This window comes from Drosophila sulfurigaster, chromosome 2R (genome assembly GCF_023558435.1).
Source record: "Drosophila sulfurigaster albostrigata strain 15112-1811.04 chromosome 2R, ASM2355843v2, whole genome shotgun sequence".
Classification (NCBI taxonomy): domain Eukaryota; kingdom Metazoa; phylum Arthropoda; class Insecta; order Diptera; family Drosophilidae; genus Drosophila; species Drosophila sulfurigaster.
Genome location: NC_084882.1, coordinates 14,262,581 through 14,290,018, shown reverse-complemented (window position 1 = coordinate 14,290,018; position 27,438 = coordinate 14,262,581). Strand labels below are relative to the sequence as shown.

Genomic DNA, 27,438 nt, shown 5'->3' with positions numbered 1-27,438 from the left:
GAAGTAGCGGGTGGCAACAACCACAGAAACAACAACAACAACAAAAGGAACAAAGAGAGGTTCGTAGAATATGAATTGCAATGACGGCAACGACGCCAGCGACTTGTCAGTGAATTTATGTGGCGAACTGTGAGCAAAATAAGCAGCACCCGAAAGTTATGAGTTTCGTGTCATAAAATGCCACAACAACTGCGGTGCCACCTGCAAAAGCGCATATGTATGATTGTATGAGCGTGTACATACATACATACATATGTGTGTGTGTGTGTGTTTGCCATGCTGTTTATGTAAAAAGCTCATTTCACGCTTCCGCTTCCGTTTTCTATTATGGCGTCTACACACCAGCACTGGCAGCGTAATGTGGAAAAACAAAATCATAAATTCCTAATAAAATAAATATGAATACTTTTATCCTTGGCTTACATAGCCGCCGCAAAACTTTCGCTCAATAAATATGCCAAATGCAGAAACATAACTTCAGTTTAAGCTTGGCAAAACAACGCCAGACAACGAAGAAGACGGGCCAAGACTTTTCCCACATGTATCCGAAAAGTATACAAAACTTTTTATGTGCTGTTGGTGGTAGGGGACAGAAAGAACTCGACAATAAATTAGCTAAAATTAAATTAAGAAACGCTCTAATTAGTGCGAATATCGTTGGCAAATCAAATTAAATGCAGCCACTTGATGAGAGCCAAAAGCAAAACGCAAACACAAAGAAAATGAATAGACAAGAGTTTGGTTGGCGTTGGCTTCAAGCATCAGCTTTAGCTTTAGTTTGGGGGCTTATGGGTTTCGGTTACGGGTTTTGGTGTTGGAGCTTCGGTTTGAGGACGTCATTGCAGTTGCTGCTAACTACTTTGAAGCTTTGCATGTCACGCAAGCGTCGGCAAAGACAAACATTAACCCCGGAACGGCAGAGGCACGCTTCAATCTCAGCTGACATTGTTGTTGTGGGTGTTGTTGTCGTTGTTGTTGTTGTTTGCTGCTGGTGTTGTTGTTACCACGCATCGTGTCGCCAACAATGTGGCAACATAAAACTATTACCACGACGACATGAACACAACTCCTAATTACCCAGGGATTTGCATTTGTCTTGTGGCATGCACACACACACACACACACAAACACAGACATATAGCAGTCATGCAAGCTTGTGTGCGTATGTGAGTGTGTGCTAAAGATGTACGATGCTTTCCAATGCTTCTTGTGGCACGTTGGCATCATAAACGTCTCTTATCTACTGCGTCCTTTTCTAGGCAATGCTCATATCATTTGGCCACGCCCCAACGACAAAATCCGCCCATCTCCTGTCTGTCGTCTGTTCTTTCGCATACACTCCTTTCATTTCTTTTCGTTTCGTTTCATTTCGTTCAGTTTCTATACTTTTTTTTGCTTTTTTGTTGAGCTGCTTTCTGCGTTTTTGCGTTCTGCGTTTCGTTGCTGCGGCAAGGCTTCTTTCATTTTATGGCTTGTCTTGGCGACGCTGCCGCCATTTTCTTTTCAGTTCATTGCTGCCATCGCTTTCATCACTTGCCGCTTGCCGCGTGCCGCTTGCCACTTCCCAGTCCAAGCGAACTTACACCATAGAGATGCGCCCTTACTATTAAGCCTGAATGTCATTAGCTTGTCTCGTTTATCTTTTAATGAGCGTAAAATAAAAATCGCTGAAGTATGGAGTGGGGGAGGAGAGGGAAACATCCTAAAGAGGCCTTCAAAGCACCAGCAAATTATCAAGGCTCTTAGACAGTCTCTTACACGCATATTATATCCAAACATGGGATCTATGACAAGAGTTTAACTAGCAGAAAGTACTGTCAAGTGCTGTCATTAGATTCTATCATAATCGAATTTGACGTTTGACTACAAAATTTATCCGATTCAATAAGCTCGACTGAGCAGCAAACTTCAAGTTGATTTCATTAAACTTCTGATGTCATTTGCCCAATGTTTATGCAACACTCAAGTGTGTTTCGAAGAACTCTTAAAGTAAAGAGAGAGAAAGAGAGCGATTTTCCTTGTTTCGTCTTTCCACTATCATTTATTCATCTAATTGGACATCCTTTTTCTTTCGCATTGCATATACACTGCATTATCAATGCGGACAGCTTTTCCGATCTGGTGTCCTTTTTTATTGTCTAGCGACACAAAATTTCTTTAATATAGATGTCTCGTGCGTTTCGTTTCGTTTCGAGTGAATCTTCGTAAATCAAGTATACGCACCGTCGAACGCCAACTGTCCAGCAATATTTCATCCACTTATTCCCTAGCGAACTTTGGTTGCCATCTGCCCACTCGTTGTTTTTGCTTAAGCTGCCACTTAATCCAGTCGCCTCTCGTCCCCCCTCCCCCTACATTGCCACTTTGCCACACATCCCCTGAGTGTTTGCGTGCGCACCGGGGCACGCGTTTTTTCGATGCTGCCACTGGCGTCGTTGCCGTGTTTGGTGTAGCTGTTGCTGTTGCTGTTGTTGGATTGCTGTAAGCCCTTAATTAAATATTAAATACGCCTAATTGCGCATTTCATAACTCAGGCAACGGCAAGTAATTAATTATTTAAGTTAAACTAAATTGAGCTGAGCCAGTCACGACACACTCACAAAGTTTCCTCCCTGCCGGTGATGTAAATAAATATCCACAAAAGTGGAAAACCTGCCAACTGCTGCTGCTGCTGCTTTGGCTGCTTTTTATACATTAAGATTTTTAAGGATGGTGCTGTAAATTTTACAGGCGGGCCTCACAGATTGGTAAAAGCTGTGGTAATCAACAATAACACACGAATTGCAGCTTATTTGCTGCTCGAAAGACTGACCGTATAATTTATGTATAACATAGAAATGTGAAATGAGCACAAGATAAAAGAGCCAATATCCAAGAGTTCGGATAGCCGAGAGCGTGTAATATATACACACGTCCTACTACAATTCGGCGCGAACTAGATCTCCTGATCTTGACTTTACAAAGAATAATTATTTTTAGTCTTATGTCTATATAAATATAAATAAATCTTATTTACTACATTTGCTATTATTTCACAGAAAACATTTTTATACATTTTGATTATTTAATTCTTGCCTGATTAAAACATTGAAAAGTTTCTTCCATGTAAACATGGAAGTAGAAGCTGAGTTTACTAATTTGATAAATCTTTGTTCTTAATTATTTTCTTCTAATAATTCCATAAAAGTTTTTTTTTTTCATTTAATCTATCGCTCTTAATAAATTGATCCTCTAATAGTTGTGATTTAGCATAACAATCTCGTAACAGTTGTGGTTTAGCATAAATATTTCGTAACAGTTTGTTTTCATTATTCGTTCTGTTATCGTTAACAGTCTGTGCTCCTAACAGATGCTGCCTAATAATCTATGTTCCTAACAGTTGTTGCCTAACAGTTGATGTCCCGTCCAGTTGTTGCCCAACAATCTGTGTTCCTAACATTTGTTGCCTAATAATCTATGTTCAACAGTTGTGGCATCACTTGTCGTTGTTCTCCGCCGTCATCTTAGTACCCTCTATCGCATCGTATTTCGGAAGACATATGTGTGCAAAAGCTTGTAGTATCTGCTCTGATCTCCAAATCTCTGAATGCGCGCCTGGTTGCGTAAGTTCAGCTCCGATACCTTCGATAATGTGTTCAAAAGCTCATCGTTGTCCAGTGTAATGGATTGTGATAAGGCGATCTTGCCTCGAAGTACATTGCAAAACGCTCATTTTGTTGCCACTTTCGTAACTCAAACTTTCGTCGTAGTTCTGTCTTCGAAGCTACAGTGCCGAATGTTATTATCAGTTGATCACAAAGCTTGTGAAAAGGTTCACGCAAGCGAGTTGAATTTGCATGAAGCCAGTGCTGAGCGTTTCCTTTTAACTTCACGGCCAATAACATCCGAAGCGACTCTTCGTCAAGTTTACACATATCTGCAACGCTTTTGAGTTGGTTTACCCAAATACGTGCACAATATTTTCCGTCGAACTCCAGCGTAGCTTCCTTTGCGAGTGCGAGCGAGACCGCTGATCCACAATTTACTTCCTTTAGTACATTCTTTTCTTCTACAGTACTGTCCGTTACATTTCCAGTGCTGCCCATAACTTGACATAGAAAACCACTGATGTTGTTGTTGTTGTCGTTGCTGCCGCCCAAATTTGCGACTTCTGGCGCCGCACTTTGTGCAGCTGTGCACAAATCGAGTAAGTGTGTGGCGCCGTTGTTGTTTGTGTCGATCCCGTTGCTGTCGTTGTTGTTGTTGTTGTTGTCGCCCAAATTCGCGACTTCTGGCGCCGAACGCTGTGCAGCTGCGCGCAAAAACTGTGTGGCGCCGTTGTTGTTGTTGTCTATTTCTGTTGTAGACATCTGATGTGCAGCTGCGTTGTTCTGAGAATTTCGCAATTCCTCTTTGACTAAACGTAATTCAGCTTTTGAATAGTGTTTAGCAAATCCTGGCGAATACTCTCTCCTAGGTCAGAATTTTCGGGAACATTTTGAGTCTGATCATGACGCTCGATGTTGTTGGGCAATTCGTTTTCTTGGCCAGACATATTGGCCAAATTTAATAAATCGTTGCTTCCTGATGGTACTTCTTCAAACATCTCTGGTGAAACATCGAGCAATCGTTTTATTAATTCTGCCTTGTTGCCCGTCGCGGGCAAACATAGCGCTGTTAGCCACTTCTTTAATTGTGTCGTAGTGGTAGACGTGTTCATTTTTTTATAGCCGATCCCACTTCTGAAATTGTGGTAGTTATACACACTTAATAAAACACGAATTGCAGCTTAACGTCTGATTTATTCTGCTGCTCGATCAAGACTGACCGTATAGCTTAATTATGTATAACATAGAAATGTGAAATGAGAGAAAAGATAAAGAGAGCCAATATCGAGAGAGTTCGGATAGCCGAGAGAGCGTCACGTTAATATATATGTGTGTATGTGTGTGTAGGCACACGTCCTACTACAAAGCAAATCAACAACAACAAAAAAGTTATTTGAATTTAATTTACACACATGAAGCGAACTCGCACAACACACAACAATTCCAAACTGTAAACTCGAAACTGTAAACTACACGTACAAATTGCGCCAGAAGCGTTAATTATGGAGCACGGCACGCGTTTGCTATCATTTCCTTACACAGAATTTTCTTTTGAAGCTACCAGTTCGTGTATCAAAGAATGCTTAAATTTCCTGCTGATAATCTGCGAGTAAGCGTGATTAGCTCGACGCACAATCTGGCAGACATTTTTGGCGAACACGTTGTTTAAATCATTGAAATTGGAACCGAGAAATCACAACAATGCCCCGTCCATTGTTGAGACACAATTTGCACAACTTTTCAGTGGTTAGAAAACTTTCCCACAGTAAAAGATAGAAAGAGTCGAGTAAAAAGAGTATGACTAATGGAGACAAGGGGAAAGAAGAGCCAACAGCCAGAGAGTGAAGGGAAGACTTGCCCCAAAAACTATTTTCATAAATAGCAGCGGACAGCGCCAAATGCAAACACAGTCGGCCAGGCCCGGCGACGTCTGGACTTCGTCACTGCCTTCTCTCTAGCTCTCTCTCTCTCTCTCTCTGTCTTTCTGTCTAAAACTCCTGGCAGCCATTGGACAGTCAGCTTGAATCCTTTAAGTTTCTTTTGTTCACAATGTACTAATGCCCGTTTTTCACTGTGTGATTTATCGGTTTCGAGGTTCACAGTTCGAGTTGCAAATGCATTTTCCGTGTTTGCCCCATTCCCCAGTCCAGTCCAGTACAGCCCAGTCGAATCGAGAACTCAAAAGTCCAAAGCCCAAGCCAGGCCGCAAGCCAGTGAGTGGGTCGTGGGTTATATTGCCATTCCAGAAACTAACTAATACAAACTTCAAATAGCTTTCGTCCCTTCAACAGCGTATCTGTGAGTGGGTGAGTGCAAACTTTTTGGCTTTCAAAATGTCAACTCATTTGAGCTCTTTTTTTGTGGTACCCTTCGTTGTTATAATAACTTTGTGATACAGTTTGCTACACAATGAGCAACATCCTTTGTCCATTCGAGTATGCAACAATGCTCCTATTACGTACTTTCACATTCATTGCATTAACAATCATTCCTCTTCTTACTATCTGCACTTTTAACAAGAAATACTAAGCGAAGAACGGGAATGACATAAAATTATTGTTAAAAGCATTTCCAGATTAATTTCAGCATTCAGCTATTTTAAGCAGCATATTTCGAGTAGATGACTAAGCATACAAAATTGAACAAATTGCCCAAACAATACTTAAATGGATAGAGTACAATTTAAACCATTATGAAAGTCGAGTGTGCTCGACTGTGAGATACCCGCTACCTATTTTGAATAGTAATAAAATAATACGGTATTTTTCTGAAAATATACCAAACTAATATACTGCAAAAAGACTAAAAATACACCAATGCTTACATTTGGTATACACTACATTCAAAATATACCATAGAGTGTAAAATATATCACTCATATACCCTTTCTTTATATACACTTTCTCTAGCCACAAAGTTATAATACCCTGTTACCCAGTTGGTAGCGGATATAAAAATTAAACTGAATCGAAAAGGTAAATCTACAATTGCATCGAAACAAAGTTGAGAGTAAAAGTACTTAATTGTTGCAAAATAACTTTTCCAATCAAAATTTCGAGGTCTTCATTTGCAAAATCAAATTATAATCGTTGAATACTATAAAATGCCCATAATTTGACACTTTCTGCCTGCGGTCTTTGACCAATAATGTTTTGCCTTGAGAAATGCAATTAGCAGACAAAGTCGAGGTCGAAATGGTAAACCGCGTTTGGTACTTGATTAAATATTGATCAGACGGCATTTTGGTGTAACTGTGATGGATGGCAAATATTTATGGTCGAATTGAAGTGAACCGGAGATAATTGAAGGCAAATCATGACATCCGTTTGTGGTCATGCTTGTTTGGCTTTATGCTGCGGTGACCAGAAAGTCAACAGCGGTCCAGAAACTCTGATGGGATTTGTGGTGTATGGGCGGGGCAGGCATGCATAGCACACGCACGCAGAATGTAACAAAAGTGACACTGCTCACTCATAAAAGAAATCAATGTCCTTACAGGAAGTGCCTTGGCAATTTGCAATCCTTTGTGTCATTACACAAAGCTTCCGCAGTATCCCGGAGCTGTTGCCTGCAGCGACACGCTGCTGCAATCAAAGCGATTCGAATCACCAGAAGTAGCAGCAGCAACAGCAGAAGCTGAAGTCGAAACTGGAACAGCAGCAGCAACCAGCGCATTAATCCTTCATTGGCAATCAAGCGTCCTTGCCCTTGTACTTGCCTTTCCCTTTGAGAACGAGAACCTGTGATGAACTGTGTCCCAAGAACGGAAGTTGTAAAAACGCCAACGCCGCACAAAGCAAACATAGAGGGAATATTTGGTGCCTGGCGCCTGTCGGCTGCTGGTTGCTGGGGGCTGCTTTGCTTTATTCTTTTTTAGCTCTAGCTGGTTGCTGCTTGGATCGGCTAACCAGTGGCACGGAACCGATTATAGTATTCCGTATTTGGATTGAGATTTGCCTGGGGGGCATTCGTCAAACGACGCAGCAACTGGAGCAATTGTTTCGCCAAAGTTTCCTTTTGGTATTCGCTTTTATTCATTATGCGCATCTCTCGCTTTCGTTCTCTTTCTCTTTTCTTTCATTCAACCATTGTGCGCTGAGACTGGAGCTGGGGCATAAACACTGATTGATTGATTAGAGGCTCAAGCTTCTATAGTCTCAGGGACTAAAGGACTGATATCGTGTGTGGCAGCCACACACTGACTGAGAGTCTGAGTGTGTGTGTGTGTTTGTGCCACTAAACCTAATGAGAGGCCCTTGAGCGAGTGTCGCATCAATCAAACGCGCATTTAGCGCTTTATATAAATAAGTATTTATTTGTATGTACAAATGTACATACCGAGTAGAATGCACATACTACTACATGTCAGCAAAACGATTTCTCTTGACTTGCGATTATTGTTTTTCGAGTAGGTGTGTGCTTGGCTGACAGCTGGCGATTAACAAATGAATCATACTTATAAGTGAATGATTGCCCTCGCCCCCCCTCCCCATCATTTCTTACAGTCACTGCCAACTGCCCCTCAAAAGATTCTTAACTAACGCAACAGCTTTAAGTCTTAACTAAAGCCAGGCATCTCTAAGCAAGCCAATTTCAACTCATAGAGGCGATACCTATCTGCAAATTGGCTACGTGGCCGACTTGAATGCCAGAGATTGGCACGAAACGAGCGTAGACCGAAATCAATAGTGAAGCCAATAGCCAACAACTAGGGAAGCACTTCTGTCACTCTGCTGGCTCAGCATTGTTGCACGTCATGGCTTCCGCAATGGACACCGGTCAATGTCCACTCTACTCAGCTTCGGCTCGGCTCTGACAACTGACTTGGCACTGTCTCTCTGTCAGTCAGTTGAAGCGGACAACAAGTGAAACAGCTTTAAGGTTGTTGTGCTCGACTAAAAGATACTTAATTTAAGATTGCTAGATTCTTTACTTCATATATTGTAGTAATTTATAAATAGTTTCGATAACAATGAATAGTTTAATATACTCTCTGAATGTTGGTTGTTACAGGGTAGAGCATCATTTCACTTTATCAAATGACTTGGCTGCTACTTTCATGCTCTTAGACATTGGAGAAGTTTGTACATTCACATATCGAATGTACATTCATCGCCCACTCCAGTGCTGACACGTCGCTTCATTTCGCTCTCTCTCTCTCTCTCTCTCTGTCTCAAAGCTTTTCTCTCCTTCTTACACTGTCACACTAGCAATGTCCTCATTATCAGTTGAAATGTTGTCAATCACGGGATTTCGTTTGTTTTGTTTTGATTTGACTTTCAATTGAATTTCTCATTTGAATATCCCACGTTATCGTTGTCCTTGTCACTGGCATCCAAAATCCTACAGTACCGTTAAGCTGTCCACAACTTCCGCCGCCTGGCTTAACGCTTATGATGAGTTCTCGCTTCGCTTATTGGTAAAATGCAAACTTTGAACATAAAAAATTAATTTGATTATTTTTTTTTTGGGTCGTTTTCCTAGCGTGCTTGGATTTGCGTTAATGACGCCATAATCAACTGTTTTATTACACTTTAAAAAAAGTTAAGCTCACACACAGACACAAACACAGAGACACACTCCGAGTCATACACATACACTTTGCGAGAGCTGCTTTTATAGAGCTTAGCTGTAACTTTTTTTTAATTACACTTTCCGCATTTTCACATTGGGTTCGGCCTAAAAAGAGGGCAAAATAGAATTATATTCAAATTGAATTAAATCGAGATTTATTGAATTGTTAAACACCGAATATTGTTCCCATTTCGTTGGCCATAAAATGGGTTCAAATACGTGACCAGCTAAGTCCAGAAAAATAATGAGTTTATGCAGCTCTTACCATTGCCACTAATATTCTTCATGAATATTTTATCGGTACAAAAATTGATTGAACCAAATTTCTTGAAACTAGTAATTTCATAAATTTTCCATGTTCCAAATTGTTTTCTCTATGAAATCAGTCTCAAAGAATTTAATATGAAAGAGAGTGCACTGAAAAATTTCAAACAAAATTAGCGAAAGCGAGTTATAAGTTCCACAAAAGGCTCAGGGACGGCAGTCAGTCAATGGCGAAGTTTATGTTTGTGATCGAAAATTTTAATTAAAATCATAATGAAATAATTGAGAATTTTGTTGTTATAAAATTTATGCGTAATAGAAATTTCGGAAATTCCCATGGCATGAGCAATAACAATAGCAGCCAGCCAACAATAACAATCATGCCGGCAACCGAACTCAAAGTTAGAGATGGGGGCACTAACTGGAAACGTGAAGCTGAAGCGGGTTACCGACCACAAAAGCTGGTCCATCATAACATAGAGATGACTCCATGAATGCTGGATGGATGCATGGGAGACTGTGAGTCGGCTAACAATAAAGCAGAGACATTAAAGTCGAAATGATGACCCGAACTTAATCGACTTGCCTACAATAATATTTAAATTTAATTTAAATGCTCACATGAGAGCAGGCAAGAGTGCGAGCAAACAAATCGAAGGATGTGTGGTATATCTCAATCTGCAGGACAATTTGCGAAACGATATGGTTGTAGTCGGTGTTGGTGTTTGCTTCCTGTGTGAAGCCGAAAGGTCTCCCTCGATGGGCTTGCAAAATGCACAGCTCGAAGCTCAGCAAGTTCTATGTTAGTTGGGTTAATGGTATTGGTATTGTTGTTGTTGCTGTTGCTCATGCCTTTCGGTTTTTGCGGCAAAGGGACAATAATTTTAAGTCTTTCGCTTAAAAGCACAAAATGATTGGAGAGTTTCTTAGCCAACGAGACCCAAACCGATGCCAGTCTAATGGCACTTTACGTATTGTATCGGTGTGTGTGTGCGTGTGTGTGTATGATGCTGTGTTTTTCTGAAATGCTATTTAAGCTACGCTCTCCAGCCACATGTTTATGCTGTGCTTAGAAAATGGAAAATTGGAATTGCATGAGCTAAATAACTACAGTAAGCCCTGGGCATTGGCTTGGGCCCTTAAGTCCCTTTGAGTTAATGCGTTGATATCATTATTAAATTCCCTTGTTGGCCATGTGCCACATTTGTAACTTTTGACCATTAGCTTTTGTTTCTGTGGCCATGATCGCACTGTGCAGCTACAAGAGTATGCTGTTGCTTTTACTGTTGTTATTTGAGGTCTAATTGATACAAGAAAACATCAGAGCAACATCAGCAAAAGTCGTCAGCAAACTTACAATTGCAACCAGCAGCTTGACAATTGTTTTCCAGTTCTGTGGTCAGCTTTCTCTATCTGCCATATGTCTGTTTGTCCATTTTTCTGCCTGTCTGTTCGTCTGTCACACACTCATACACATACAGATATGTGTGTGTGTGTGTGTGTGTTCAATCTATTTCAGATGTCACACACCGTTTGTTACTCGTCGTCAATTGAGCTGCCATTGCATTGCAACTTGGGCTCACGCTGCGTATGTGTAATGTCATTTTGCGCACACACAGAACTTAGTAGTGTCTCTGCTCGTGTATTGCTTAGTTAAAGGTTTTTGTCTTACTGCAAAGTTTTTAAGCACGTCGAATGGCAAAAAAACTTGCACAGCAGTCGTGTCACTTGAAAGCCTTACAAAGTTGTCATAGTTGCACAAAAGCACAGACGGATAGACGAGTGGGAGAATGAGAGAATAAGGCGAGTCGAGGCAATTCAATATGCTGTAGCGGCAACTTTAACAAGTGGCATGGCCAGTTATCAATAAAGCATGATATCATCAACTCAAATATGACTTGGAACTTTTAGTTAAGCATACGTTCCATTTGCTTCAACTCTTTGCAGCACAACTGAAGCAGCAGCCAACACAATAAAAATGGCTAAACTAGAAGGAGAAGTAAGCGATGGAGGAGGAGCAAAAAGGAAACGAGCCTGCATACTGAGATCGAGACAGGGCTTACCTAGTTTGCATGCGCTTTTCAATGTGCTGACTCTGAGCTGCATTATAATCTCCGATTTATTACTCAGCGGTAAGTATTACGTATACGTAATATACGTAAACGTATTGTGTGCATGATGGTCAGTCAGACTGGGTTTTGCCTATTTCCGATTCCATTTCTATTCCTCCCCTTTTGATTGTCCGATTGAATTTATTATGCCAACTGCGTACGCAAATGTGGTTAAAATTGATTATTTAATTTGCCAAATGAGCGTTAATATTATGCATTGCGCTCCACACCCGCACACGAATGATTACATTAATTTATGCAAGCAAATGTGTGTGTGTGAACATTCGTTAAGCAGTCAATTTATAAAATATTACATAAAATGCAAAAGCACTTGCACGTTACACAGTTGATCTGCAAACCAACACATTTGATTAATGTTGGTTTGTTCAATTAAAGTTGCCATAATTCGGCCTACCACATGGCGACCGAGCAATTGAACTCGTATCTCAACTCTACGAACAGCAGTTTATTATTGCGAAAGTGGTCGCAATACATAAAGGATTATATAAAATAAACTACAAGTCGAAAGAGAGTCGTTGATTGCTTTACTTTTAATCTAATATCTAAGTGAATTTGAATTTCCGTCAATTCAATTGCTCACTCGCCATTTCAGTTGCGCATTCAACTCGTTAAATATTTAAAATACAGCGCCACATTTTTCAATTAAAGGTGCGAAGAAAAAAATACAGATGAATATGAAATAAAAAGAAATAAATTGCATTAAATTCAAGCCAAATTCGATACATACACAACAATTGACGGCGCACAGTCGATAGTCGACGGTCGGCATCGTTGGCATTGTCGTTGCCGTTGCATTGTCATAAATTAACATGCAAACGGATCTTTGCCCAGACACCCACAATTCCCGATCCCCGAACGTATGTAATTAAGTTTTTTACACTCGTGCATAATCGAATTCAAACTGTTGGCTGCAGCATCATCTGCTCCTTGAACTGCAGCGCTCAACGGCTCCAATGTAGGCCAACAGCCAGAGCCTCTTAAACGTATTGCAGTTCATTAAGTGGCCCATTATATAAAATGGGGAATGAGAATGGAATTGGCAATGCCATTGCGTATGGGAATGGAAATGGAATTGAGAATAAGAATGGCGTAAGCTGCTTACTTTGCCAGCATACTTTAATGTGTATTTCATTTGCAATTGTGTACAGCCCATGGACTGAAGGATCTGAAGATATTCGTACCGGAAGCTGTCATCATGGGTAATGCAGCGACATTGTCTTGTCAATATGATTTGGAGCAGGTAAGCGAGACTTCCTTAGTGTAGGAATCGAGGGAATTCCTAAAGAAGGATCGAGATGGTAGCGAGACGACATTGTCAACGTCAACGGCTTGCTTAATTATTATAATTACTAGCACTTTGTCTTCGTTGTCCTTGTCGTTGACATCGTTGTAGTGTTGTCGTCTCGCTTCGTCTTGGCGCGCTGCGGCTGCTATCCATTCACACTTTTCATTAACGCGACTTCTTCTTTGTAGGCGGCGCTGTATTCGGTGCGCTGGTATTTCAACCAGGAGGAGTTCTATCGCTACGTGCCACGCGAGGCGAAGCCCACATTAGTCTTCCTCGTCTCGGGCATTAATGTTGATGTAAGTGAAATTAAGTATTCGCCCCTTAAGCCGGGTCCAGTCCAAATATTCTTCAGACTGACGACGATACACAACAACGTTTTACATTCGTTTTCGCAATTAAATGAACAAATCGGAGGAAAGCAATTTCGTAGATTGTATAAAACACGAGAGCACGAGCATTGTTCTGAACCAGTTTGCATTTTTACGAAATGTAAAGGCGAAAACATTCAAATATTGTGTAAATATTTATTTAAATATGGACAATGGCGACTGCTGCGGCGCCAAATACTGCCCAGAGCAGTAACAACACACGGACAACAATAACTATAATAACTAGAAGCATATACAACTAGCTCTTTCTCTCGCTCTTGCTATTCTTTTCATCTCTGTCTATCTGTTACTAGCATTTATGTACAATTTTTATTTACAATTTTCGGGAAGTGTCGCGTTTGTATGCGCGTCTGTTTGAGTATTGTGTGCCGGCACAATTGGTAAAGTGCGACTACAACTAACTGAAATATTGCGCAATGTGCAAAATAGTTTATGGCGCGGTTGGGAAGCAACTGAAAGGACGCCACCTCTCGTTGAATACGTTGCGCATTCATGTTTGCATTTCTACCCTGCAATAAATTACAATCCTGCAGGGTATATCCAAACAAAACTAACAGCTACATTTTGTTTGTCCGTGAATAGAATTATCACATAGTAGGAAACTTTTAGCCGACCTTACTTTAATTCACCAAGAGTGTCCTGCTCTGTGCGATACTCATTAATAAAAATAACAGCCGCAAAGTATGCAATAAATTTGTGGCTGAGTGTACAAAGCGCATAACGACAACATTTTTCGGACAGCATTCAGATATTTTCTCAGCCCCGAGCGTAACATGAAAGTGTTCAACACTATTTGTGTTGCATTTGTTACTAGTGAGATATAGTTAAATTACTATGTTTACTTCCCTCTCCACAGCCAGAGTTCAACATTTATTTATTGCTTTAGTACCTATCATCATTCGGCTATAAGAATAAATATACCTCAGAGTACCCTATAAAACGATGCAGGCGCGCAAAAAAATCGATTGTCGTATAATCATAAATAAATAAAATTGAATTTGCCATGAACAATTTTTTGTTGTTGTAAACGAAATATAAATTGAAAACTCATTCGTCCGCACATAAAATTTCCAAACTCATTTACCAACACTCCGAGCAGCATTTTTCAAATTCACAAGAGGGCGATCTTAAATAATAATAAATAATCGCATAAAGAGGGGCCATTGGCGAACGTTGAAGCAATGTTTGTTTTATATACCAAAGCGCACCAATGAGAATGAAAACAAAAGCAAAACGCACGCTTATAAAAATAATTTGCCATCCAACATCCATATTTTCTCTCAGTTTCCGTCTCATTCTCAGTCCATCTATCTCTCTCAGTCTCTTTGTCTCATGGAACCCAACTGTCTCGACAAAGGGGAACTGGTCACATCAATCAACGAGAGTAGCAATCGGACTTGATTAATTTGCTCTGATTGTGTCTTTAATTTGCACTCTATGTGGTAGCGAGCGAAAAAAGAGAAGAGCAGAGCAGAGAAGAAAAGAAAAAGGAAGAGAATTAAAAAAGAGAAGACCGTAGCGAATTGGTGAATACGAGAAGCTCTGCTCAAATGTTAATTTCCCACTAATTGGCATTCAAAAGCATTTTCGCACTAATTAAATATTTCGATTACAGTTACGCGCAGAAAGAGAGGACAAAGGCGGGATGAGGCTGTGGGATGCAAATTTTTGGGGAGTTGTCGGTGCATGTTAATTATATATATTCAAGTATTGTAAGTTTTATATACACTCGCTTATATAGTTGATTTTTATATCGTGGTTCATATGGCCAGCGAATTGGAAACTATTCAGAATGCCTTCATTTGCAATGGCATTGGAGTCAAGGCGTAAATTATGTTGCCTACTTATTGGGGCCTGGCGGCAGAAGTGGAAATGCTAAATTTTAATTTAAGCAAATTCACTTGCCGACATTCTCTGCTCTCTCTCCGTCTCCTTCTCTCTGCACTTTATTCAAGTGCATATATTTTGTTCTGTTCTGTTGAAACTGAAGCGAACTACTTGAGATGCAATGAGCTATGAACCGCAAAAGGTGAAAAGTGACGGATCAGAGGAACAACAAGAGGCATGGAGAAAAGCGAGAGAAGAGAAGAGTGTGGCAAAAGGTGGTTCATTCCATTGGATAATGCAAATGATTTAGCAACCGTGCACTATGCAATTAAGTTTGAAGGTTACTCGCCGCTTCAAACAGCAAAATGCTGGCTGTATTGAAAGGCAAAGGCAAGTTGCTTTTGCGAAAAGAAGCAAAAAAAAAAAACAAATATCATCGCAGGCTTGCCCCAAGGCAACGAATCGAAATGAAGCACCACGTTTTTCTAATTTACATTGATAGCTGCTGTTGCTGCTGCTGTGGCTGTAGCTGATGCTGTTGCTGATGCTGTTGCTGCTGCTAACGATGGCAGCATTCAAAGGCCAGTCAGACCACAAATGCAAATTGAAATGGAATTTTTAAGTTATGCCAAGGCAAATACAGTGCACTATAAAGAGGAACAACTCATCAGCCTAGAGAGACTACACTCTAAGAGACCAGAGATCGAGTGTGCGAGAGAGAGAGAGAGAGAGAGAGAGAGAGAGAGAGAGAGAGGGAAGGAGAGTAATGTGGGCGAAACTGTGGCAAGTGCCGTAATTGAGATTAAAACATTATAACTTGACTTGTTTTACTTTTGCTAAATCATTTCAAGCAGCTAAACACGCCTAATGAGAAAAGTTCAGGCCGTGGCCGCCATTATGATTATACACATGTATATAATATTTATATAAATGCATGTGAGTGCGAGTGTGTGTGTGTGTGTCTGTGTGCTTGTGTGTGTGAATGTAGGCGGACCACATAAAGGGATGAGCGGGCATTCATGCTCGCACTCATACTCGCTCTCGGGACAGCACTTGAATGGCAGCTGCCGCTGCTGCTTCTGCTGCTACTGCAGCTTCTCTGTGGCTGACATGCGATGCACTTGTGGGGCGTGGCAGCACCGGCCGACCGACCAAGTGCACTCCTGTCGTCCACTTGAGCGTTATTGGAATGTAAATGTATGCATATTAAGGTGTGGGACGGCTGCACGACGCGTTTGCAGCCCCCGCGACGCGTCAGCAAACTTCAAAAGTTATTCACATACGAGTCGAGCTCTCCTTCTCCACTTCCCTTCCCTTTTTTGTATGTCACATGTCAATTGCTACAAAAAAAAAAAACAACGACAAGTCAAACAGCTCGGTTGCAGTAATAAAAATAATAATCATCATGTTAAATGTAATTAAATTTTTAATTTAGAGCTAGCGCCAGCCACGACAATCTTCAATTAAAACACACAATTACCAGGGCCGCCCGCCGCGTTGAACCCCACCCAGGCGGGATGTGAATGATGGAGAAGAGCAGTAATGAGGGGAAGATGAGCAGAGAAGCTGGGACAGTTACAGGAATAGGATATGCCAAGTGCTCCAAAAGTTTTGCGGCTTATTCATTGTCCGCAGCCATATACAAAAAACATAATAAAAAAAAGAACTGTAAAATGCTGAAGCGAGCAACCAACAAACGAAGGGTCTCATCCTGCTGCTTCTACTGCTCCTTCAGTGTCCTTGTCGTCGGCCTGCCCAGAAATTTGTGCCCCAAAAAGTTTTTGCACACTGTCAACACGGAAGGAATTATTCCGCATTAAGTTTGTGGTAATGGCGGCGGCAGTCACACACCAAGTGTCCTCTGCTATAGTGTCCTGTCTGGCAACGTAGTTATTCCTGTTGTTGTTGGTATTGTTGGCATTTGCTTTTAACATTGTTAATAACCCGACACGCCTCCACCTCACATTTATGCAGAGCAATGTGCGCTTAAAATTAATGCACTCGCCGCTGCTGCTTGCAGGAAGAAGACGGACTCCAACTCCAACTCGAACTCGAACCCGGCAACAGAAGTGGCCAAAAAACTTTCGGACCTGCGAGTGCCAGTTTGTCCTGCTGCTGGTCCCGGGGGTGGGGGTAAAAAAGCAGAGGACCTTGTGGGCAAAGGGAAGGCCCACAGTTTTGACTGTTGTTAATTAGATGCACACTGTGCGCCACGGCGGCTTTGTCGTCATCGTTGGCCTTGTAAGTCGCGAAAGTTTAATTGAGCACTGGACGGACTGTGATACATTTCTGTGAGCGCTGTAGATTATACTAAAATGTAAATTAATTGAAGCCTTTAATGTGGCCAAGCAGCTTTACAACACTGATTCATGCAAAAAGGGTGAAACAAATTCAAATTTGTATGTGCGTGTTTAACATTTCAACTCACTTTTATGGCGCATAATTAAAGATACCACATGCCTACATATGTATGTACACAAAGTTGGTTTGCACTCAAGGAAATCCATTAGGTTAATAAACTATTAATTTAAATTTTGCGGAGAGCCAAAGAACATCATATATTATGATAGCGTTGGCATTCAGATAATCTTGTTGCTTGCCCACAGTGCTCTTCATTAAATTATGGCTGGCAAACTGTCTGTTATATTTATTTGCCGACTGTCGAGTGCAATTACCATTATGCAGAGATGCAAAGACAGAGACAGAGAGCAGGAGAGCGAGAGAGAGAGATGTTGCTCACAGTTGCATGCCACATACTTCATGTTGCATTTGTTCATTTGTTGCTGCTGTTGTCTGGCGGCCTTGGCAAATATATTTGACAAATGGCAGCAAATAAACATAATAAATAAAAAATACGAAATGCATTCGAGAGCAGCACAAAACACATACACACACACAAAACAACAACAACACGAGTTCGTAACTAGCTGGGAGTCTGTCCATCTGCCCATCTGTCCATATCCCAGCACAATACTTCTTTTCGGAAAATGGAGAATGCAGAATGGCGAATGGCAATGCATTCACATGCGGCGTGTGCCGCCGTCGTCGCCAACAATGAGCACAATAAAAAGCCATGCATTTTCCAAACACCAAAAATTGTTCACAGCGGCGGCAACAACAACAACAAATGCCAATGGGTAACAGCTCAGCCAAACAGCGACAGCCAGAGCAACAGCAACGACAGCAGCAACAACAACTGAAAGAAGAACAACCGCACCGGAAACATCTCATTCACTAAATTTGTGGTCGGTTTTTGCCAAGCGCTCTCCGCGTTAGGCAGTCGAAGTTGTGAAATGCCAGCGGGCAGCTAGGAAAGGGAAACGGGAACAGGGAACAGGGAACGGGGAACGGCAATGGGAACAGGCAACAGGGAACGTGGAATGGGGAATGGTAACTGTGAATGCTTGTGGGGTGGGGACGAGTGGAGAGGGAATTGGAGCCGCCAACGCGAGCGTTGTTAGTTCCAGCAAAGCTCGAGGCAACGGAAATTCGGAATGACATAATACGTGCCCATGTGCATGTGTGCATAAATGTATGTATGTGTGTGTGTGTTTATGTGTATGTGTGTGTATACAGAGTGTGTGGCTGGCTGGCTACCGCGACTTGAGTTGATACAGCAATAATTCATAAAGTGTTGCATGCAAACGAGGCTGCAGCTGAGCCACACACACACAAACACACACTCTCACACATGCAGCCACAATTATATGCTTGTGCATGTGTGTGTGTGCGTAACATGCGACAGAGCGTTGGCAAAATTAAAATTGCTGCACAACAAACAGCGGAAACTCAGCGAGGAGCCGACAACAGCAACAGCAAACGCGAAGTGCAGCTGCAAAAGTGGCGGAGTAAGGAGGAAGAGGAAATAAAGGGGAATAGGAAGAGGGGGGAGATCGGAGAGGCAAGAGCAATGAAATTCATTGTATTCTTACAACTCGACGCTGGCTGCTCAGCCGACGAAGCGGTTTTGCAGTAAAGTTATTATTTCATAAAGCCAGAATTATTGAAACAATACTTTACTCTCGCACTCACTTACACACGCCTGCATATGTGTGTGTGTGTGTGTGTCTGTGTATGTGCGCTTGTCATGCAAAATTGCGCTTTAGTAGCATAATTTTTTATGCCACATTGTTGCAGCTGCGGCAACTAAAGCAATATAAAATATAAATAGAAATTAAAAGCCAGCAAATAAATGAAAACAGGAAAAAAGGCGAAACGACAAAAACTTTTTCATGACAAAAGCAACTTGAGTCGAGTCGAGTTGAGTTGAGTTGAGTTGAGACGAGTTGGGCATATATGTATGTATATGTAGAGTATAAAATATAGTTAGTTATTGTTGTTGCCTACGGCCTGGCGGCAGTCGCTTCATATGTGTAACTAAAACGCATGTGTGTGAGGGTGACTGTGATTCGACCGCCCATATAATTCCTCAAAATGGCAGACATTTGTGTTTGTTTGGCGCGCTTCCTGGCGCTGCCACTTCCGTTTCCGCCAGCCACGCAGCACGGAACAACAAAGTCGCATGCAATTAAATAAATATGACAACAACAGACAGATAGACAAAGCAGCGAACAGCGAGATCACTAGAGAGTGTGTGTGTGTGTGTGGGAGGAGAACAACAGACGGTTGAATGAATAAAATAAATAAATGTATTTATTGAAGTATGTTTGATTACACAATTAACGTCATATAATTCGTTGAATGCGTTGCGAGTCCCCCGCAGCAACTGTGGCAATAATCAAACTTTTAATCCTCTGAGGAAAAGCATTTTATTACAATAAAATGTTGCAGAGCTTTGCAAACTAATCGCATGTGGAACAAGCTTCACTCTTTGGCAATTTTATCTATTGTGAATAATCAATAGTAAACAATTTTATTTCCGATAAGCTTGTGCCAAATACCTTATTCATCTATTTTTTTACTTATCAGATAGCATAATCCTCTTTACGGTAGATACAATCTCTGGCCATGCAGTCACTTCGAAGTTTCGCCCCCTGTTTGGTATTCAACGAATTTGTTGCAGTCATAACTTGTGCTCAACTGCTGCAATACTAAGCTGCATTCTGTGGCATTTCGCATACATTGTGGCAAACAAATACTCACACATTCACAGACCACACCACGCATACGTATACGCATACGCATACACGCACATGCATATAGAAAACGTTATCAATACGCTTCACATTTGTTTTCATTTTACGATTGCGTAACGAGATCAACGTCGACAAATCCAAAAGCCACTAAAACCACAGCCCGCAAGGGAGAGAGAGAGAGAGAGAGAGAGTAAAAGCGAGAGCTCAGGCCAGAGCAGAATCCGAATCCAGACCCAAGAGCCAATACCAATATGCCAAATAGGGGCCGCGAGCGCCAAATCAGCTGTGGCTCTTTCAATGGCAATGCCATAGTCGAGTCGTAGGTGAATGTAGCTGTATGGGGTCGGGTGGGGTGTTGCATCCTTATCGACAGTATTATCTACGAATGAACTAACAAAAAACTGTAAAGAAAGAAAAAAAAGCACAACACAACACATGGCTGCAGCCGCGGCCATGAGCAGCAGCAGCAGCGCGGCAACTAAATAGAAAGCTAGAAGAGCATTCGCTAAAGTGTTGAAACAATCGTAAAAAGCAGTTGGGTGCCCGGGGCCACAATACAATACAATGGCAAAGCAAGGCTTGCTGACTGGCTTCGCACACGGCTGGCACAACTGGTAACTGGCAACTGGCAGCTGGCAGCTGGCAATTGGCAACCCGGCAAACTGGCAACTGGCAGTGCCAATAACAGAGCACAGAAGAGCCAAGAGCACAGCACAGCGGATTAGTATGGATGCAAATGAACAAAGCAACTGCAGCGTTGGGCGGCATATGCAAAGCATAAAAGGGTTGTCTGCACTTAAATGCAAGGCCCTCAGATCCGCAACACAGCGAAACAACACACATGTTAATCGTGGCTACTGCAGCCGCAACTCTCTCTTCTCCCCCTTTTTCGTTGTGGGGGTGTATTCAAGTGGATTTTGAGCAGCATACGGCGCTCGAGTTTGGCTCGAGTGGCCCAACGTTTGCTGCCAATTATCAGCACAAATGCAAAACAGCTACAACCAAAAAAAATGAAAAGAAATTGAGGTTGAACAAATCAGAACGCTTCAGCGAATATCGCATGCTCTACACAATTAGATTCCCTTCACTAGAAGGGAACCGTCGAGTGTACTAGACTTTAAGATACCCGCTACCCATTTTTAAGAAGTGCAAAACAATGGGTTATTATTTTTAAAAATATACCTAACTAATATGCTGAAAAAATACCAAAGTATTCCTGACGATGTTTTTTGTATATGAACTATTAAAACAGTGTATTCTTTTTAAAATATCCCTAATAAAAATTTTGATTAAAATCTAAAATATACCAATTGACACATTTAGTATATGAATATACTATTACGTTCAGAGTATAAAACAACTAAGACCCGACTGCAGTAGCCGTTGTTTGTCATATACATTTATTTTTTTAATAGATTCTACAATTTTTATAGGTCTTTCTCGTATTATCTCTGCAATCCAGATGTTCAGATCGTCTCGGCTGTTGACACTAATCAAAAATATATATACTTTATGGTTTCGGTGATGGCTTCTTCTGCCTATTACACACATTTGCTGGAAGCACAAAGTTAAAATACCCTTCTATCCTATGAATAGCGAGTATAGAAATACTCCATTTATGAGCCACTAAATTCCGTCTCTTAAAATAAATAAATCCGAAAATTCCTTTTATTCCACGAGAATATAAATTGCTTAACAACAAAAAGTTAACTAAAATGCTTAAGTCAAGCATACTCTAACATTCAACCACCGCAAAGTGCATTTTTATTCACTATTAAACAACAGAGACTTGAGACTGAGTTTTGGTTTTTAATTGAAGTAATTTCTGATTGCATTTTGCAGCTCGCCAACTCAGATGCGACGTCTGTGACTCTGAAAGGAGTCACCCGGGAACTAACTGGCAGCTATCAGTGTGAGGTGTCAGAAGATGCGCCACTCTTCCACACGGACATTCGGTCTTCGCACATGCAAGTGATTGAGCTGCCCAAAGACGATCCAGCGATGCAAGTGGACAAGAAAGTAATTGGAGTCAATGACAACTTCAAAGCAGTGTGCACAGTGGGTCCATCGTATCCGCCGGCGAACATCACATGGTACATCAACGGACGAAAGGTAAGTAAAAGTGTAGCAGATTTTGTGTGGTCACCAGGTGCTCATTACGCCTTGCCACGCCCTGACAGGTATACAAAACGCCGCTGCAACGCATTACACAGGACGCATTTGAGGGTTCGACCACATACTCCTCGTTGGAAATCTATCCACATAGCCAGGTGTTGCAGGGTTTCTTCCAGGCCATGCCCAAGTATCAGACCAGTATACTGTTGCTCTGCGAGGTCTCCATACTGCATGTGTTCCACAAGAACGTGCAACAGCGCATCGGGCTGAGCAGTGCGCCGCCGACGACAATTTCACCCAATCTGCTGGGCCTGGAGGGCTCGAAGCGATATGCTAATGGCGATCCGGATAATTCAGCGCTAACAGGTGCCGCCCAGTGCAGTTGTAGTGCTGTCGGAGTGCTCGTTCTGGCGGTGGCCACTCTGGCAGCAGCTCAGCTGTGACCAGGACAACACACAGCAGGAGGCGCCACATAAGCCAATGGTCGAGTTGACGGGAAAACACACACACACATTCACACATACACAGATCCACAGCCATTGCTACTGTCATTGCCAGGGTGAAAGGCAACAGCAGCAACAACAACAACAATAACAACATCAGCTCGAAGCGGTCTGCCCTTAAAGTGTAATTAAAAAATAACAAATGCAAATAATGAACAAATGTGCGGCAAGCAAAATTATAATAAAAAACGCAAATTTCAAAACAAAAAGAACGCAAAAAAAGAGAAAACTACAAATAAAAATTAAAAAAAAAGCACACACACACATTAAAAAAAAAAATGTTTTCAAAACGTTGGCGTGGTTTGCGTTGTGAACGCGGAAAAAAGGCATGTCCTTGTGGGTAACCCTTTTCATTTCTGTTGTTATTGTATGCTTAACAAACAAGGAGGCCATGGTCGAGTATTTCAAATTAATATTTGCCGCCACACACACAAACGAAAAATTGTTCAGACTATGATTAAAATAAAATTATTTTAAATAACCTATTACAAATTGCAACAAACAAAAAATGCTATATGCAGCATGCAAAAAATGATTATGTAAGCCCGGCGGTAAATAAATTGCGCTCAGAACACAGAAATCAGGTCGAAACTATACAAAAAATAAATGTGTTTAAATAAATATTAAAAAAATACTCAATGCGTAGTTGCAGACGTAACGAGAGGGTTGTTTTGGGCGTGGAGTGATGTCAAAATCCACAAGGAAAATACAAATTGAAAACACAAAAAAAAAAAAAAAAAAAATGGAGAAAATCAATAAAATAAAATCAACAAACTCATGCACTTGCAAAGTAAAAAAAAACGAATTGCAAACTAATTTACATAACAACAATTAATTATCGTAAGTCAAAAAATAATTATATACTAAGTACACCCTACCCTCCAACGACCGCAGCCTAGAAACATAAGCTATGTAAATAATAATTGTAAAAAAATACACACACACACAAAAAAAAAAAAAAAAAACAAAATCAAAACAAAAACCCCAAAAGCATAAACAAGACGAAGGCAACAACAACAATAATTACGTGCTATAATATGTCGCACATTAAATAAATTAAACAACAATTAATTAATGTTGGAATGAGAGCCCCACTTATGACATACTCGTAACACTTATAGTACACAAACAATAAAAGCCAATGAATAATTTTTGATGTGAGTAAAGTTATTTTAATTGAATTGAAGCTGTTCGCATTGTGGTTTATTTGCGGTACGTCGTTTTGCCTTTTTTGGTTTGTTGTGAAATTGTGAAATCTCTTTGTTAGCTGCATAAGAAGACCTCTGTTTTTAGACTAAAACTTAATGTACGATTAAGCTATAAGAATAAAACGATAACACAAATGTTTAAAATAACACAAAGCTAATGAATTTAGTAAATAAATGTTAGTTGAATAATAATACGGGCATTACAAAAGATAATTCAAAAGCAGGATAAACTATAAATAGGATTAAATATACAGAGGTTTATGCGCTGTGGGAATTTCTTCTACAGTATGAGAACATAAATAAAGCATTTATATAAAACATTTTCAGAGTTTTGAAAGCTTTAAACTCTGCACTAAGCATAAACCTCAAATAGATATATGTACTTACATACTTAGAGTTACAGAGAAGGAATCGAATCAAAAGCAGGCAAAACCCAGTTGTAAATCAAAACATAAAATCAAATTACAAAATGCAGTCTTGCAAGGCCACATTAAAATGGAAAATGAAAACTAATAGAAAAATGTAAAATCAAACTTAACTACAGGTAAACAAACGTAATAAATAAAGATTTAAAATGGAAACTTAAACTTGAACGAGAACATGAATACAAAAATAAAATAAAACAAAACAAGAATATATATTAATAACAAATAAAAAAGAAAAAATATGCATAATTATAAATAAATTTACGACATGTAAGAAATGCCAAAACAAAAGATTTCAGAAAATCAAAGCACGCCATCAAACAAACAAACAAACAAAAAACACGCCAACAGCGTAAGGAACTTAGCTCAAAATTATAACGATAATGGCAAAAATTATATGATGAAATAAAGAAATAAAATAAAATTAAATATAGAAAATGTGTTTTGCAATATTTAGGGCCTGGGGTCAACCACAATCCACTCGAGTCGCTCAATTAGCACAGAATAATATCTTGGCCAAGAGCTAGGAGTGCAGGAGACCAAACAAGCTGTCATATCACACAGCCGAGGAGTATTATGGCCATTTATGTACATGGTATAATTTGGGCAATAAGCCGGGTCTGTAGCTCAAGCAACTGAAAGTAAAGATAGCCCAGTGTCGGCATGGGCCAACACGTGCTTCAACATGCAGTGGCATCTGCTGACGCAGGCGGCAGCAAGTGCTAAACAAACATGCAGGAAGCAGTCTTAACACGAGCGGAACAGAACAGAAGGAGCCAACGCAAAGCAAGTCGTTGCTAAGGCATCTGCTCTCAGTCAGAGTATTTGCCACCTCCTGTGGCCACCTCCAACTCCAAGCTAACGTCGCCTTCGTCGTCGTCTCATGTTTTGTAAATTAAGCAAACAAATTAAGTGCACTTGGCGCACGGGTCTCATACACGGGACTCTTGCTGTTGCGCTCCGTGTAAACACATTGTGATTGTAACAAAGCCGTATATCAAAACGCTCTCACACTCACTCACCAACAAGGGTCGCCCTTGAGCAGCTTTGCCTCCCACAGCGCCCAAGGACACTGCTGCCGAGGGGACCCCAATGAACGAACCAGATCAGAGCACAGCGCAGCGCAGCACAGAGGAGAGCAGAGCACAGCATGTTAGTTTGTCTTAATTAGCTGCCATTGCCGTTGCCGCAGCCCGTGCTCCAGATTCGAAACAGTCGCTGCAGTTGCACACAGCCACAGAGAGTGCAGTCCTGGTGGAGCGCAGCCATCAGTTATAGACACACTAACACACAACCCCATATGGCTTACCTGCACCTTATATTTACGATCCATTGGTTGCAGGCAAAAAGCGGCGGCAACTTTTCCAACCATTTCCCACATCCCGTGCGCTGGTTCATAATTGTGCAGTCATTCTCATTCTTAAAGTTTTCCACGTACGCATATTTCGATGAGAGCGACACAGCAACAACATATATACACTCACACACACATTCGATGTACGCGTGTGCGTGAAATGAAAAGGCAAAATGTTGCCACGCACATACACAGACACTCACACACTCTGGGATTAAAGAACATGTGCCACATCTAAACGGCACGCTGTGAAGTCTGTGAACTTTGCTGACACAGCGAAAAAAATCTTATCCCGGGTCGCTGCTGACAACAACGGCTAACTGAGCGTATACGCAATAGGCTCTTGAGCAAGGACTAAGCAAACGAGTGAAAAATCCTTGATAACAGCAACAGAGAAAAAATTTCAAGTGCTTTTACTTGACCATTTAAATTTGTCCCTTTTTTTCGCACTCTTAGTCTCCTGTTTTTTGTTAAGCGTGAAGTTTGGATGATTTTCAAGGGTGCTCGAAAAAGGGATAAAAAGACTAAATTTCTTAAATAAACGATTAATTTTATAATCTACAACAACCGAAAAAAAAACTGCAAATATATTTTTACCCAAAAGTAGCATAATTTAATATGTATGCATGCGCGTATGTTTAAGCTGTCGAGTTGTTGTTTTTAATGCTGCGCTGGCGGTGCTTTGCTATTATTGATTACAACACAACACCATCCGCTTCGGGGAATTGGGGGGCCACAAATCCTAATATCAATCCCTGGATGAATTCAAAAATGTAGCGCTTATAATTAAATGCGTATCGGGCTACAAATAATGCAAATACGCCACAGAGTGAGAGAGAGAGAGAGCTAAAGCAAAATGAGTTGCATATTTTTGGGAGTATTTTGATCTGGGACTAGGAATGTTTATGTTTGTTTTACGGCTCTCAATGGGGCGTGGCTGCGTTGAATGATTTGGTTTATGGTCGTTGCATGCATTTAACAACAACAGCAGTATATGTAGTACGATTGTTGTTGCTGGAGTTGAGCAGTATATTGGCTGGCAGGACTCGCGAATCTAAAAACATTGTTAAAATGCAGCAACATTTGTAGATTTATAGCGCGCTAATCGCGGCCAACAACACCAAATGGGGGCTGAGGAGGGGCGTGACATTTTAGGTGGGCGGCAGTCGTTGCGATGCCGTTCCAAATTGTAAATTGTAATGGAAATTGAAATGCAAATGCATGGCCTGACATTTACGAGTACAGCAGTCACTGACAGTACAGCAGCGCAGCACAACAGGCAACGACAACGACAACATCGAAAGCAACAACAACATCGAGGCAAACTTTGCCAAAAAGTCACCAATAAAATGTTGCAACTAAATGCGGCGCCATTGTCGTCGTTGTCGACGTCGTCGTCACTTGGCAGGCTGCGGCAGCTTTTGGCCAGCATATTTTCAATTTGTAAATGCAAAACAAGACGCTGCTGGCCACGCCCACAACAGCCAAGACAGCCTATAAATTTTACAAATTTCTCTCCACTAAGCTATGCAATTAGTAAGAGAAACCATTTCTAAAAATATACTATGTATGCAACTAAGATGGCTCTGCGTAGCCAACTCGCGTAAACGCTTTACAGCCCCTTTAGCTGTCGGAGATGCGCCAAAACTGTTGATGAGCGTGCTTTATGACACCCC

At 41.0% G+C, this 27,438-nt stretch overlaps 1 protein-coding gene and 1 long non-coding RNA gene across 4 annotated transcripts in view; both read left to right on the top strand.

Moving 5' to 3' along the window:
• The window catches only part of LOC133837252 (uncharacterized), a 62,076-nt gene extending 37,377 nt beyond the window's left edge, over positions 1-24,699 (top strand). For all 3 annotated transcript variants that reach the window (XM_062267938.1, XM_062267937.1, XM_062267939.1), the window contains 5 exons: positions 11,373-11,557; positions 12,706-12,797; positions 13,031-13,141; positions 22,000-22,269; positions 22,338-24,699. In XM_062267938.1, the coding sequence (XP_062123922.1) occupies positions 11,404-11,557; positions 12,706-12,797; positions 13,031-13,141; positions 22,000-22,269; positions 22,338-22,715 (1,005 nt within the window). In that variant the 5' untranslated portion in view covers positions 11,373-11,403 and the 3' untranslated portion in view covers positions 22,716-24,699. The remainder of the gene's footprint in view (positions 1-11,372; positions 11,558-12,705; positions 12,798-13,030; positions 13,142-21,999; positions 22,270-22,337) is intronic.
• LOC133839002 (uncharacterized) lies at positions 15,824-20,608 on the top strand. The gene is made up of 2 exons (XR_009894041.1): positions 15,824-16,969; positions 17,036-20,608. It is a non-coding gene; the product is annotated as an uncharacterized LOC133839002 (long non-coding RNA).
• Positions 24,700-27,438: the final 2,739 nt, after the last annotated feature.